This window comes from Anoplolepis gracilipes, chromosome 10 (assembly GCF_047496725.1).
Source record: "Anoplolepis gracilipes chromosome 10, ASM4749672v1, whole genome shotgun sequence".
NCBI lineage: Eukaryota > Metazoa > Arthropoda > Insecta > Hymenoptera > Formicidae > Anoplolepis > Anoplolepis gracilipes.
In genome coordinates this window covers 11,257,042-11,272,855 of record NC_132979.1, presented here as the reverse complement: position 1 = coordinate 11,272,855, position 15,814 = coordinate 11,257,042, and the positions used below count along the sequence as shown (strand labels likewise).

The following is a 15,814-nucleotide window of genomic DNA, read 5'->3' as shown; positions in this document are numbered from 1 at the left end:
AATGTTTAAAAAGAAAAACAGTTCAAACGACCTTTATAATTTTGTCATAAATATTATTTAAATTTTTGGTATCTCTTTGTAGGTTAATCGTGGAGTTAAATTTTTTGATGAAAAACATTTCAGCTATTTCTCTTTTCTTAATAAATTTTTCATCGTGTAAAATAACCGGCTTGTCCCACTCAAAATCATGCCCAAATTCAACTCTGTGCTTGCTAACGACTGATTGATTGGTAGGATGTAATTTTATATTGTTAAGATGTTCTTTAATACGTGTGCGTACATGTCGCTTTGTTTGGCCTATGTAGAGCGCATCGCAATCCTTACACTGTAATTTATTAATTATAAACAATATCAGTTCTACTATCAGTATGTAATCTGTCTTTATCACGCTTAATCAATGTATTAAGTTTATTAGTTATAGTCATAACGACGTTCAAACCAGTGTCACACACAATACGACGCAAACAAAAGCTGAATTCATTAACATAAGGAATTGAAATAAAAAGGCTGTTTTTTTGTAATTTATTCCCCCGGGAGTCAAATTCTATTTGTTTATTTTAACTAAGTGACATATTTAATTATTCCATAATTAAGTTCTACTTTTAATCATGTCCCATTGGATTCTTTCTTCTCTTTCTTAATTTACGTGTGAGTAGACTAGTTTTTTAACGACATTATATTGTATTGTTTGTGTTTAATTCGGTATAAATTGTATCCATATAATTTTTTGATCCGTTTTATATTTTCTTTATAGTTATACACTTGAAAAGGACCACAACCATATGGTCGAAACGTCGTGTGAATAAATTGAATAATTTTGGCTAGTTAGGTTGTTTTAATTAACCCGTTATTTATTATTAATAATTCTTTAATTTGATTATATCATTGAAATTTGATCTAATATTAATTTTGATGTTGAATAAGGTTAATTTTTTATGTATTATGACTGCATATAATATTTTTGCACTCTTTTCCTCATTTGCAGATGCTGTGTTAAGTTAGCATGTAATGTAAGTAGTCTTTCTATAAATTATTGTATATTTTTTTAATTTTGATTTATTATAGATATTTCAACAAAAAATTAAGTGCGGCTTTTTTTTGTTGTGAGGAGTATATACATATTTTTTTTTGTTTCGCTGGTCGAGAGAAAGAAAACACACATCTCTGAGCCGACCCAGGGATAGTGTGGGACTCACCGCTCTCTAACTAAATACCGGAGCGGAATACCTACTAAAACCTCCACTCATGGTTACAAGAACCGTCCCCCTCCCCGACCAGGAATTTTACAACTGGCTTAACCCCAGGCACGAGAACCGTTAACACATTAGCTCCGTAAAGTTAGCCAAACCACTTTGATTTTTTTATAATTAAAATTAACTAATTGTTTGGTCATCGTTTGTTCATGATTGGTCATCCAATTAAAACGTTTGGTCATTTATCGTTCTTTTAAATTAAATAATTAAAATTTCGAACTAAAGTTAGCCAAACATTTTTATTTTTCGTCCAATCGAGTTAAACAAGAGTTTATTCGATGCAAAATCGTTAGGTGGTCACGAATAAATTCTTTACAACGTTTGGAGGTCTATAGTTTATCCAAAAAACGAAAAAAATTATGTTCGGTAAAATGACGACGGGCGACGTATAGTGACATGAACGTGCGCTGCGGTCACGCGCGCATGCGTTTTAGTAACTTATACAAAATTTTAAATAAATCTTTTTTAATTTTAAATAAATCCTTTTTAATAATGTAGCTATGCAAGTTGCAAACCAATGTGGAATCGTATATACATTGCAAAGTACATGCTTAGATGGGAATGCATAGGGGGACGGGGTGAAGCCCTGTCTCCATAAAAAAATAAAACAAAATTAGAGAGCGTAGAAACTACCAAGGCTGACAGTACTGTGTGGAAGTTTCAATGTAAAATTTTAATTCAACCTATGTCCGAACTCTTACACTATGTTTATAATTTTTTATTTGTAATCTTACAAAATAAATACTGAATGCATTGATACACGATTCATTGAGCCATTTGCCTAACAGCGCTTCAGTCAAATAGCATTTGCTTAGGAAAATAGCATTGAAACTTCCACACAGTACTGTCAGCCTTGGTAGTTTCTACGCTCTCAAGTTTTGTTTTATTTTTTTATGGGAACGGGGCGAAGCTCCGTAGCCATATTATATATCTATTCCCTCTTTTACTTTATCCTATTAATGTTGTACATATTTTTCGGGATCACTTTTTGGGTCTAATACATAAGGAACTTAGCGGTCTAGTTATAGTATAGAAGTCTGTGACAGTGAATCAAAATATAGGGGAATTTATTATACGTCATACATAGGTACAAATTTTTAACCAATAGCAGCAAACTGCTGCGACAGTCTGCTGCTCATGAAATGTTATCTTTAGTGTAGATAAAAATAAACTGCACATGCGCGAACGAGGTATATAACCACAGACTTCTATATAAAACTAGATTGCTAACTCCTTAAGACAGCTCTAATTTTATGTACAAACAAATATGTATGACATTCTTTTCTGCGCATGCGCTGTGAAGGCGCGTGTTGCACGCATATATATACATACTAAGTATGATAAACAAGCTTATATAAAAGATATAAAATAACTGCACATTTGTATCCCATAATTTAATATTTATATTTTTTACTTTTTTTACTAACACGACATGTGTTCTGATAAGAATTAGAGACCGAAAGCAGATTAGAAGTACATGTACTGATCATAATGGAGTCGGCACATGTTAGCGCATGCGCAGAAAGGATCACCTTAGCGCTAATGGGTCCAGTACAACAACCGCTCAATAAGCGCTAAATAGCTGCTAACTATACTTACTAGATTTGTATACTGTATGCAAGCGCTTTTTCTGTGGCTCACAGTGAGCGGTCGCCATATTTGAGAGCGTAATTTTTTGTTGCTCACTACCGCTCACTACCGCTCATCAATGTTCAACTTCCACGTACTTCCGCGTAAACACGCGTAAATTAACCTCTTAAAACTTCTATAACCTATACATAAAAAGTAAATATATACAAAAAATTAATATTTTTGAAAAAAAATTCCAGTAAATAAATGTTGCATTTTAAAGAATTAGTTATGTTTTATCATAAAAATAGGATTTATTATATAACTACATATTTATATTTTATTTATATTTATTTATATTTATATTTATATTTTCAGTTTTTCATAACCCCTCTTCAGTGAGCCTAACTATCGCTGAGCATATATCCAGTGCATGAAAAGCGTTTATTGAGCGCTCACGAATAGCCGTTCACTAAGCGCTCAGTGAGCGGTTGTTGTACTAGATGCACCCAATAGTATCTCCCCGAACGCGCTCTTAGTACATAAAATTCGAGGACACTATATAAGCAAAATCTAGGGAGTTAGCAGTCTAGTATTATATAGAAGTCTGTGTATATAACCAATCACGACAGTGCTTTTTGTCTTACTTAGGCCGGAAACACATAAAAAAACTTAGGCCGGGTCTACAATAGATGTAGTAGGCTTTAAGCTGTAAGAAATGAACCAATTACAATTGACTTAGAGAAGAATAATGAATATGATTGGTTCATTTCTTACGACTTAAGGCTTACTACAGCTATTATTTGGATGAGTTAAAATATTTGCATGATTAAAATAACTCGTATAATTAAGTCAAAATAGTCGATAATGTCATAATTCTTCAATTACCTCCGGGCCAACCGGGCCCTTTTGGCAGTCACAAAAATTTGCCCAGGGCTGACGGTCTTTAATATAGTATCTCGTCGGTGGTAATAGTGAATTAGTTCTCAGAAACTCCACAAAGTCGCTACAAAAGGGAAAACGTTTCAGACGTGGCGTCTCTCAGGTTTTTCTCTGCTCTCAGGTTTCTTTCTGATCTGTCGAAACGTATTACTTATTCATATTGCCGCTAGATGGCAGAAAAGACAATTATAATTCCTCTGTCGGCGTAACATCGTACTAGCCAGTATTGCAATTGGCAACGAGTTGTACGAGCGAGATAAGTGATTAAAAAATGGCATCCGCGCCGACGTCGCACAATGAAGTTTCCCAGGAATTCTCTGTCAACAAACTCATACGTGTCGGTTATTACGAACTGGAAAAGACTATTGGCAAGGGAAATTTCGCCGTAGTTAAAATGGCCACCCACGTCGTAACAAAATCTAAGGTAGAAGACGCCGTAGGAATCTATGTTGCAAACATGAAATCCGTCATTTTGTCGTTAATATCTTCTGGATAACTCTGTGTGTATGTGTGTGAGAGTGTATGTGCTGTTGTTGTGAATACTTTGTTTTACATTTTTAGTATATGATTGCAAAATATGATCATTTTAATGATTAAATCTTATCGTCATACATAGCTAATATTTAAAAAAAATACATTTTAATTTGTCAATATTAAGAGAGGATATTGTATGTTGTTGCGTTATTGAAAATATGTAATTTACATAAATTTCTTTAATATTGTTATTAAAAATAACATCAGCCATTTTTCAAGTAAAGCGAATATAATAATATATTAATGCAGGGGAAAAATTGTGTTTTTTTTTCCTTAATTTTAGATTATAGGTTTTTTTTTATATGTAAAACACATGTAGTAAATATAAACTAAATACATTTTATTTTTTTGTTTTATTATCAAAATATGTTAAAAAGAAAAAGAAAATTCTAAAGAAAAGATAAATGATTACAAGGCAATGCATGCAAAATTTTATTTTTATTATCAAAATATATCAAGAGAATAAGAAAAAACTAAAGAAGAGACACATGATTACAAAGAGAATAAACATAAGAATATATATGCACATTATACATATATTCTCAATCATAAATTGAAAACTATTAGATAATTTTATTTAACATTATTGACATATGCTAGTATATACTTTTATAATTATAAATATATTTCCTAATAAAATAGACAGATTTTCCTGACAGATAAAACCTTTTGCATGATTTTTATTAATGTAAATATTTGTATGTAGAGAGACTTGCATATACATGGATATAGAATATCTCGAAATCGTTAGATGTTATTTCTATGCCAGATTTTTTGTCCAATTTGAGGTCAATTTGTTCTTAGCAGAAATATGAGGAAGTTTAACATTTATTGCAATTTTCTAATTTTTTTGTATGATATTTTTGTAATTATAGTGTTTTAAAAAATTGTAAGTTTGAAATTAAAATTTTATAGGAATTTTTCATATGAAATTGAAAAATGCTGTTATCCATTTGATTCTTAAAATTTAATATATATATATATATACACATACATACATCATTTTCTCTCTTTTTTTAATTATTTATAATTTAAAAATTAATGAAATTTTTATTAAAAAATAATTGACAAGATATTTTCTAGAAAAATCTAGAAATTCTGTAATGTTCACAAGTTTTTTCTTATCTTGAAAATCAGAAAGTTTTCATGGAATTTCTTGAAATTCAGAAAGCTGTCTTTTAAATTATCTTTTATAATTTTTTTTTATATTTAGAAATTAGCATTCTGCTAATTGATTAAATTAGCAAAAAGTAGCGATATGTAAAGTGCATACATATCTGCATGTAATTGTTATAATTTTGTTTTTTAATATTTAAATAATATTGCTTTTATGATATATTGTCCATGATTGACTTTACACTTAGTAAATCATTATTAAATGCTTATGCCTTAGATATGAATTCTAGGTATACTTTATTCAACAGATATTTATATATTACATATATTTATGTTATCATATATTTATGAATTAATTATTATATTTAAAATATGTCACAAATATATATTTTCTCTGTTACACATTTAATATTTCAGAAAAATATTGAATATGCACTACATATTTTTCATTGCAATTTTAAGTGATAAAAAAAAAATATTTTGCAGAAAATATTCTGCAAATGTACGACACTTATTTTATGGAAGCCACTCAATATCTACTTCTTCAAATCTAAAGTTTGAAATTTAGATGACTTCATTTTTTCTTCTTACATAAGTAAAAAATATTAGAAATAAACTTAACGAGAAATTAATAATTTTCTAATTTTACATAGACTTATTAACAAAAATATTTTGAAGATCAGAGAATTCTCATGAAATTCTTTTCACAAGATTCGAGTAGACATCATAATGATTGATTCCAAATTTGCCACAGAATCTGTCATTAAAGATACATATAATGATTTTGATACTGAAATACATATACACATACATAACATATAGATATGCATGCACACGCTTATATGTACTGATATTTTTAAAAGTGTGTTCTGTATATAAAAGTATGTATGAGTATCTTTATATAAGTCGTAGAAAAATTATTCATTTTTCTACAACTAGAATATTACAAAGTATACACTACACACCATTTATTTCTTTATATTTATGTATGTATTACATAGGTATTTAATAAATCCCAAAAATTAGAAAAAGTCATTTCTATTGATATATAAAAATATAATAGCAATGCATATAAACATAACTATAAATATAAAGTTATTTAATTTGTGCAAAATTACATAGTTTTAGCATAGAAATCATTCAAAATTAATGTTTTATTGTATGATCTTTTTCATACTTTGAAAAAAAATTAGGTATAAAATTAATCTTTGATAAAAACGTATAAAATTATTAGCTATTGAGCTTCAGAACACACACTGTCAAAATATGTAATCTCTGTGATGATGTTTAATATTCTTGTTAAATCGAGAAGAATGTACTTACGATTTTATTTGTTCTACAAAAGCAATATTTGCATTAAACAAATACAATTATTTATACAACTTTATTAACTTTTGCTTATTAACTTTCTTCGGTAAAATTTCGACAATTTCAATGACCATTCTCAAAGTAAGCGAAGAAATTTATTGACACTACGGAAAAGTGAAAACAACAAACCAATATTTTTGATTAATCGACTTTACATGTTTTTTCGGAGATTATTGGATATTTTAACATTCATACATCTTTATCAATATATGTATATGTATATGTGTGTGTTGTGTGTAATAATTGATAAGTATTACATATACAAAAAATTTTCTAATTTATTTTATATTATAATTTATAAATTCAAACATTGGAATTAAAGCTATGTTAAACATGTATTTAAAAATATTGTTAGATTTTAATCAAATATTACATATGTATGAAAAGTTTATATTATTAATATATCATATCATTACTAATTTTTTAAATCTGTAGCTCGTAATAATCGTTTATCGGGACAAAGTAAACAATTTTTGACTCACAATTTAATTTCAAAAATTATAATAGATATCTAATTTTTGTCAACACTATGTCATAACATACGCGTATCGTATACATACGCAAATAGCGCACATACACGTATGTATATCATGTATACATTATGTAATACGCATATACTACACACATATACGAGTATACGAATATAATTAATTACATTATGCATTAACACACGCATTTGAAATTGATTTTACTTTAATAAAAATAAAACAACATTAATTCAAAATATTTTCTTTTGAACTGTACTGATTAAACTTTTTAGGCAATAAATCTTTATTCTTTAATTGATTTAAAGTAATCTATATTAAATTCTCATTTTAATTTAACACGTACATTTAATGAAACGTCATTCTTTATGACAAAAATTATGGCAAATGTATTGTTGTATTTATTTGAACTATTATAAGAAAATTGATTTTTTATATTGCAGAATATATAATTATATAAAAATATTTAATATTTGTGAATTTTTTTTTTAAATTTAACTCTATTTAGTTTTTTTGCTTTTTGTTATTTATTGCATCCAAAAATGTTGAATGCAAAATTTGAAATTACAACTTTGTTTTAGAATGTTTCTGTATCTTATTACAAAAATTAGTTTGTATTTCATTAATGTTTCATCCAAGATATTTTTTAGTTAGTAATAGATGCAAAATATTTTTTAAAAATATAATTATAAAAATTGTTATTTTTTAAATAATTTTTTTACACACATTATGGTAGAGTTTTTTTTATCAAATATAATATTTCATATATTGTGCATAAATTCAAAGTAATATTCCTTTGTATTTTATGTATCAGATTTTTTAAATTTTCTAATTAAAATATTGAAATTTCTAACCCATTTATATATTTTTTATTTATTTATTAGTTTATATAAGAGATTACATTGTGTTTCCTATTAACAGAAAAAATTATTCATTAAAAAAAAATTGTTTTTTTTATGCAACCAAGTTTCGAGCTTTACTTCAATATCTGACAGCGCTTAAACTCGAACGCTATAAATCATTCTCTAACACTCGGTTTTATTTTCGCATCGTCTTGTTTTTATTTTTAACAAGTTGCCAAAATTTAAGAGATAGTTTTTGAAAGATAAATGGCTTTATGTTGCTTTATTAATAGAAAATAATTGATTTTAAGTATCTTTTGTTAATGAGAACTGTTTATATTGTACTCCTTGTATAAAATATTGAATAATTGATTTGCTTTTATTATTTAATTTTGATATATCAAAATTGTAATAACTTTTTTCTTCATTGTAAATTTAAGAATTACTTTATTATATTTCTCTATTGTAATTTCAATTTTTTTTTCTTAAATTTATATAGGTATGTATATTTAAACTTGCTAATAAAGCACTAAGTTATTAATATCTTTTTATTAAAATTTATTAATATGTATATAATTAAAATCTTTGTATATATTTAATTATAAATATAAGTAAATAATAATATATACATAAATTATATACATATATGAATTAACTCTAAACACAAATTTTTTTAAATTAATTTTTCTTCAGAAATTATAAAAAAAACAATGAAAAAATTAATAGTTTTATACAATAATTTTTACTTTGAAATAGAAGATTAGACAAAAACTTTAAAACCATAATAAGTAAATAATTATACTTTTTATTAAATTTAAATAAAATTTTTAATAAAATTAATTTCAAATATTTGTATACATTTAAGAAAGTGTAAAAAAGTTATAATTTTAATGTGTTTATTAATATATCTTATAATATATATATATATATATATATATATATATATATATATATATCTTATAATTAAAAGTTTTGATTTAAGTTTCTAAAACGTAAAAATTTTAAAAATTATAATAGAAATAATAAATTATTATAATAATAAATAATAATAAATAGACTTTTGTGATAACAATCAAATATTTTAACAATAAATATAAACTTTTATGATATTTCAACTAAAAAGAAATTAATTTTCTATTTGGCTCTTTCCTCTCTTTATCTTCTCATCTTCTTCCTCTTTTGCCTTACCTCTGTCGCTTTTTTCTCCCTTGTTCTTTCTCTCTTTTTTTCTTGAAGAATTTGTGTCTAAAAATTTGATGTATTTATTCTAAACATATGCATGCACGTATGTATACAAATAAACACATACACACATATAATTTCCCAAAAATCCTAGAAAAAGTTTATTTAATTTTTAAAAACAATGTTTATGCATAAACGACTGCTATATTAAATAGTATATATATATATATATATATATATATATATATATATATATTATATATATTATATATATATATAAACATATAATATAAATTCAATAAAATATTTTTAAATATTAAATAATTTTTGAATATTTAATGTTAATTATATCCATTCTTTTATTTAAATGTATAATTATACATGTATAATATATAAATGTAACAGACAAGTGGAAGAAAATAATAACTGGAAACGGTTTATAACTTTTAATATATTTAAAATATTAAAATTTATATATGCTTAAAAATTATTTAATTTGTAATATTGGATTTATAGGACGTCAAATGTTTATTTGAACAATGTTATACTAACTAAAGATTAAAATTATTAGTTAATAACTTGTAGAAACGATAATATAGATGATAATATAGAAACGATAACACATATGCGCGCGCACGAGATATCGTCATACTGATATCGGAGAAAGTGATTAAGTAAAAAAAATTGAAAAGTTTCTTATGAGAGGGAGAAAGAGAGAGAGAGAGAGAGAGAGAGAGAGAGAGAGAGAGAGAGAGAGAGAGAGAGAGAGAGAGAGAGAGAGAGAGAGAGAGAAAGAGAAAGATTGCTTCTTCATAATAAAAAATAAACTATAAATAACATAAAAAATAAATTGTAAATAACATAATTTCGAAATATCATATGGGATAAAAAAATCATCGACGAAAAATAACTGAAAAAACTCAATCAAACAAAACTTTATAATTAATATTATAATATATTGTAATTATTATAATTATAATGTATTATAATATAATTATAAAATATTACAATTATTATAATTATAATGTATTATAATATAATTATAAAATATTACAATTATTATAATTATAATGTATTATAATATAATTATATATTATAAAATATTACAATTATAATTATATAATATATTATAATTATATGTATATAATATAATTAATATAATTATAGCTCTTGTAAATTTTAATTTTGTAAAGTATAAGGCGAAAAATCTTCTCTATAACTGAAAACTTTTGCATGTCACTATATTCTTTAGAATATTTACATTTTACGTTTTACTAAACGATTAGTTGTGTGTTATAATATATTTGTGCTTAATTTGCTTAATTCTTTTATAGGTTGCTATTAAAATAATAGATAAAACTAAACTAAATGAAGAAAACTTAGCAAAAATTTTTCGTGAAGTGCACATAATGAAAAGGTTACGACATCCACATATTATAAGACTATATCAAGTAATGGAAACGGAGAAGATGATATACTTAGTGACGGAATACGCTCCTGGAGGTGAAATATTTGATCATCTTGTTCGAAATGGTAGAATGCCAGAACCAGAAGCACGAAGAATTTTTCGTCAGATTGTACTTGCCGTTCGTTATCTGCATCAACAAAGAGTGGTTCATCGAGATCTTAAGGTTTATAAATCTATTATATATTATGTATTAAAATTAACTTTTTATATTAAAAATAATTTGTTAGTCTCTCTCTCTCTAATTGTTAATAAATATTATTATATTATTTTGTACATAATTAACTTTTTGTCTTTTTCTTTTGTCAGGCTGAAAACTTATTACTTGATGCAGACAATAATATAAAACTTGCTGATTTTGGATTTAGTAATGAATATACACCTGGTGTTCCACTTAATACATGGTGTGGCTCACCACCATATGCTGCGCCTGAAATTTTTGAGGGAAAGCATTACGATGGTCCGAGGGCTGATGTATGGGTATGTTATTGCTTTTTCTTTTTACATAAATCTTATATTTTAATTTTAGTGTGTGTAAAATAGTATTCCATTTTAAATACTCTTAACACAAAATATTTGAAAAATTAAATAATATAGGAAGAAAAGTTCAAGATAAAGAGAGAAATTATAAAGACAATTTTAAGAGGGACGTACAACACAATTTATAACATTTTATTCCAAATAACGTTTTTAAGATTTAAAAGAATTACCTTTTCTTTTTTAACTATGACTCTTTTTTATATATATTGAGTTTTCTAGTCATTCTGAATATAAAAATATTAAGATAAAGTAAAGAAATTAATAGTTACGAAATATTATATAATTTATTTTAACATATTGTGATATATAACATATATAATATCTTTTAAAAATATTAATTTCTTAATAAGTATTTTTAAATAATATGATTAATTTATAAAGAAATTTATATAATTATATTTGAGGAAAAAGATTTAAATGCAGATACAATATTTCGAAGAATATACAACATAAATCATAAATTGATTCTACTCATAATTTTCACAAAAAATTTAGTAAATATTTTGGAAAAATAAACTTCTTCACAAAATATGTATTTTATGTCAATATGTCAAAATATATATAATTTATTATGAAATACTTTGTAAGGTATTGGTGTTTTTATATAATTCTGTTTTAATTCTTTTATATACAGAATAGTTAAAATCTAAATATGCAAATTATATATACAAAATGTATAATATATACAAAATGTCCCAAAAAAACTTTGTGAAATTGAAAGATACAGAAGAGAAACTACATACTAAACTATATTTTTTTGTTAATTTTAAGTGGACTTTAATATTTTAATTTTAATTTAAGACTTATTGTTAATTATAAAGATATATTATAGCAAAAATTAGAATTTTGTAAAAAATAATTTAGGACCTTAAAATAAATAAAAAAAAGAGATCTTTTAGAGATATGCCAATAAATGCTCTGATATGGTATATATATATATATATCTTAAAGCATTTATTGGCATATCTTTATTTTAAGATATAAAATATAACCTTTAGAGAACGTTATCAATTGGAACAAAATAATGCTAATTTGATGTCCTTTGTAACTCTATAATTTTTATCTGAAATTTTTTTAATGATAGTTTAACTTTATAGATATTTTGCTGAGTATTTAAAATGGGATACCCAAGTTGTGTGCATTTGTGTGTAGGATATTTAATATATATACCTGTAAGCATTTATTTATTTACTATTACTGCTAGATATACATAAAGTGCAATAAATAAAAGTATAATAAATGTTTCAGAGCCTTGGTGTTGTCTTGTATGTATTAGTTTGTGGTGCTCTACCATTTGATGGACCTACAATGCAGTTGTTACGATCTGTAGTTGTCTCAGGGAAATTCAGAATACCATTTTTTATGTCTGCAGGTAGATATAAAGCTACTCTACATATCAACTACTCCATTTCTTATAAGAAGTATTTATGATAAAATTATTGGACTATTCATCTCTCTATTGATTTATATATATACAGGGTGTCTCAGAATGACCGTATCACCTCTCGGGTGCAGATAGAGCGGGTTAAATGGAATAGAAAAGTCCTGTACCATTTTGCGATTTTCGGAATAATTATTGAGAAATTAATTTACAAAGATCGGCAAATCCGGCGCGAGTATCAGCCCGCCGCAAAAAAGATGGCGAGAAAGACGGCCCACCGCTAGGCCGGTCGCTAAATAATAATTGCTAATCTATTGTTCTTATCAACACTTCTCGTCTATACCCCTGATAACCGCGAGGCAATGGCGCCTATTTACGCCGCGCGCGCTTAGCGACCGTCCTTAGGGCCGTCCTCGCCATCTTTTTTGCAGCGGCCTGATACTCGCGCCGGATTTGCCGATCTTTGTAAATTAATTTCTCAATAATTATTCCGAAAATCGCAAAATGGTACAGGATTTTTCTATTATATTTAACCCGCTCTATCTGCACTCGAGAGGTGATACGGTCATTCTGAGACACCCTGTATATATATATATATATATATATAAAGTAAGAAAGAACACTTGGATAAAACAAGTTGAAAATAGAAATTGTTTTTTTTCTAATAATTAAATAACTCCTAAATAATTAAAATTAAATTTTTTAATTTATAAATATATTTATAATTTTTTTTTAATTTTTGAAGAATTTTTTAAATTCAATTTGCCCAATAAAAAATTTTTTATGTATAGTTATGCAGAATTGAATATAATTATACAGTATTTACATAATTGTGTAAAAATATGTATAATTATAGATGATACCGTATAAAACGTTACGTATATTTATATATAAATGGATTGATAGTTGCAATTAGAATTATGTATATGTAAGCTTATACATACTTATACACAATGCCTGTAATATTTTATGTATAATTATTCATAATTATATATAAAATAAACATTTTGTATATAAATTTGTATAATTAGATACGGCCATTTTTGTCTGATTATATATAAAAATTTTTTACCGGGTGTGTATAATTGAAATAGCAGCAGCTGTTGATATAGACTATGTTGATTAGATAGATAAGCTTTTTAATTAGAGTAATTACTCTGAAACAAAATATTTAAAAATTTTATAATATTTAAACAATTTTTAAATTTGTTTTAGTAGTTATTTTAGCAAAATTTTGTTTATATAACAATAATTAATGCAGTCTATATTAACTATTTATTATCTTAATTATAGATATATCAATTTAAATATTTGTTTTAGATAGACACATAATTAAAGATTAATTTAATTAAAAAAATTTATTTGATGTTTTAATTTTGTTAAGATTTCTTTAAAAAGATTATATATATATATATATATAGGGTGTCCATGATCACTCGTACCATCCTTTTATCTCGGAAACAGAGCGTTTTAGAGAAAAATGTTTCAGACAAAAGTTGTACGGTTTTGAGGAGGCCATAAGATGGTACCATTGATTTGACCTTGAATAGTTGTTTGAAGGTCATGTGAAGGTTACGTCAATTTTTTAAAATGGAACACCCTATTTTTTATTGCATATTTTTGTAGCTTACCTCGAGAGCTATCCAAAACACTTACGATAAAGTATTTTTCATTACATATTTTTTGAGTTATGAGACTTGAAAATTATATTATTTTGACATAAAATACAAGATATCTCGTAAAATATTCATTTTTCGATTATCTTACCCTAATACTTTTATGCACAGAATAATGAGATAAATCAATTGGCATAATTAAAACATATAATTATGTTAAAGTAAAAATGTGTAACTGCTAGTTGCAAATTCAGATTTTTTCTTAAAGATAACTATGTGTTTTCTTTACACCAATTGATTTGTCTCATTATTCTGTGCATAAAAGTATTAGGGTAAGATAATTGAAAAATGAATATTTTACGAGATATCTTGTATTTTATATCAAAATATTGCAACTTTCAAGTCTTATAACTCAAAAAATACTTTATCATAAGTGTTTTGGAAAGCTCTCGAGGTAAGCTACAAGAATATGCAATAATATATAGGGTGTCTCATTTAAAAAATTTAAGGTGACCTTTACATGACCTTCAAACAACTATTCAATGTCAAACCAATGGTACCATCTTATGGCCTCCTTAAAATCGTATAACTTTTGTCTGAAACATTTTTCTCTAAAATGCTCTGTATTCAAAATAAAAGGGTGGTACGGGTGGTCATGGACACCCTATATATATATATATATATACAGGGTGTCTCATAACTAACGAGCCAACGCTCGTGAGCGGGTTAAATGGAATAGAAAAGTCCTGTACCATTTTGCGATTTTCGCAATAATTATTAAAATATTAATTAAAAACGCTCAGCTGTGAGTGCGCGCCGTATATAGCACTCAGCATATGTTGAGCGTTTTTAATTAATATTTTAATAATTATTGCGCAAATCGCAAAATGGTAGAGGACTTTTATGTTCAGTTTGACCTGCTCTATCTGCCCTGAGCTATGGGGCGGTCGCGACCGGACACCCTGTACAATAACCCTACATAAATGAACATAAATGTACATAAATGAACAATACAATTTTTAGAGACCAAATTAAACAATTTATAGTAATAATTATAGTAAGTTATATTGTAAAACGTCCTATGGAATATTTATTTGATACAAACATTTTTTACTTTTTACTAGTAAGAAATTGGATTAAAAATTTAATTTGATTTTATTTTTTGGACATTTAAGATAATATCAGGAACTTTAAATATTGTTAATCTTGTTAAATTGAATTTTTGAAGTTCTCTTTTGTAAAATTATGGTAATTTTTTAAAATTATATTAAAAATTAAATGTGTAGCTAGAAAATGATAAGTGATAGAAAAACCTTGTTTAAAATTAAATTTTTGTTTAAATTTTAACTCTTTTGAAAGTATTACAAATTATGTAAAATTACAAAAATATATAAGAGTAATTTATATTTATTATTTTATAAATAATTCATATAATTATTATAAACACATGTATTTTTTTTTATGAAGGTTTTTATGAAGATAACTTTGTGATTTTTGGAACTAAATATAGAATAAATCACA

The 15,814-nt window shown here is 25.6% G+C and overlaps 1 protein-coding gene across 2 annotated transcripts in view; it reads left to right on the top strand.

Moving 5' to 3' along the window:
- The first annotated feature begins 3,964 nt into the window (after positions 1-3,964).
- Positions 3,965-15,814, top strand: part of LOC140670718 (serine/threonine-protein kinase SIK3) — a 63,505-nt gene continuing 51,655 nt past the window's right edge. The window contains exons 1-4 of one of the 2 annotated variants that reach the window (XM_072901442.1): positions 3,965-4,188; positions 10,626-10,922; positions 11,066-11,236; positions 12,545-12,668. In XM_072901442.1, the coding sequence (XP_072757543.1) occupies positions 4,036-4,188; positions 10,626-10,922; positions 11,066-11,236; positions 12,545-12,668 (745 nt within the window). In that variant the 5' untranslated portion in view covers positions 3,965-4,035. The remainder of the gene's footprint in view (positions 4,189-10,625; positions 10,923-11,065; positions 11,237-12,544; positions 12,669-15,814) is intronic. The other variant, XM_072901441.1, reaches the window with a different exon arrangement.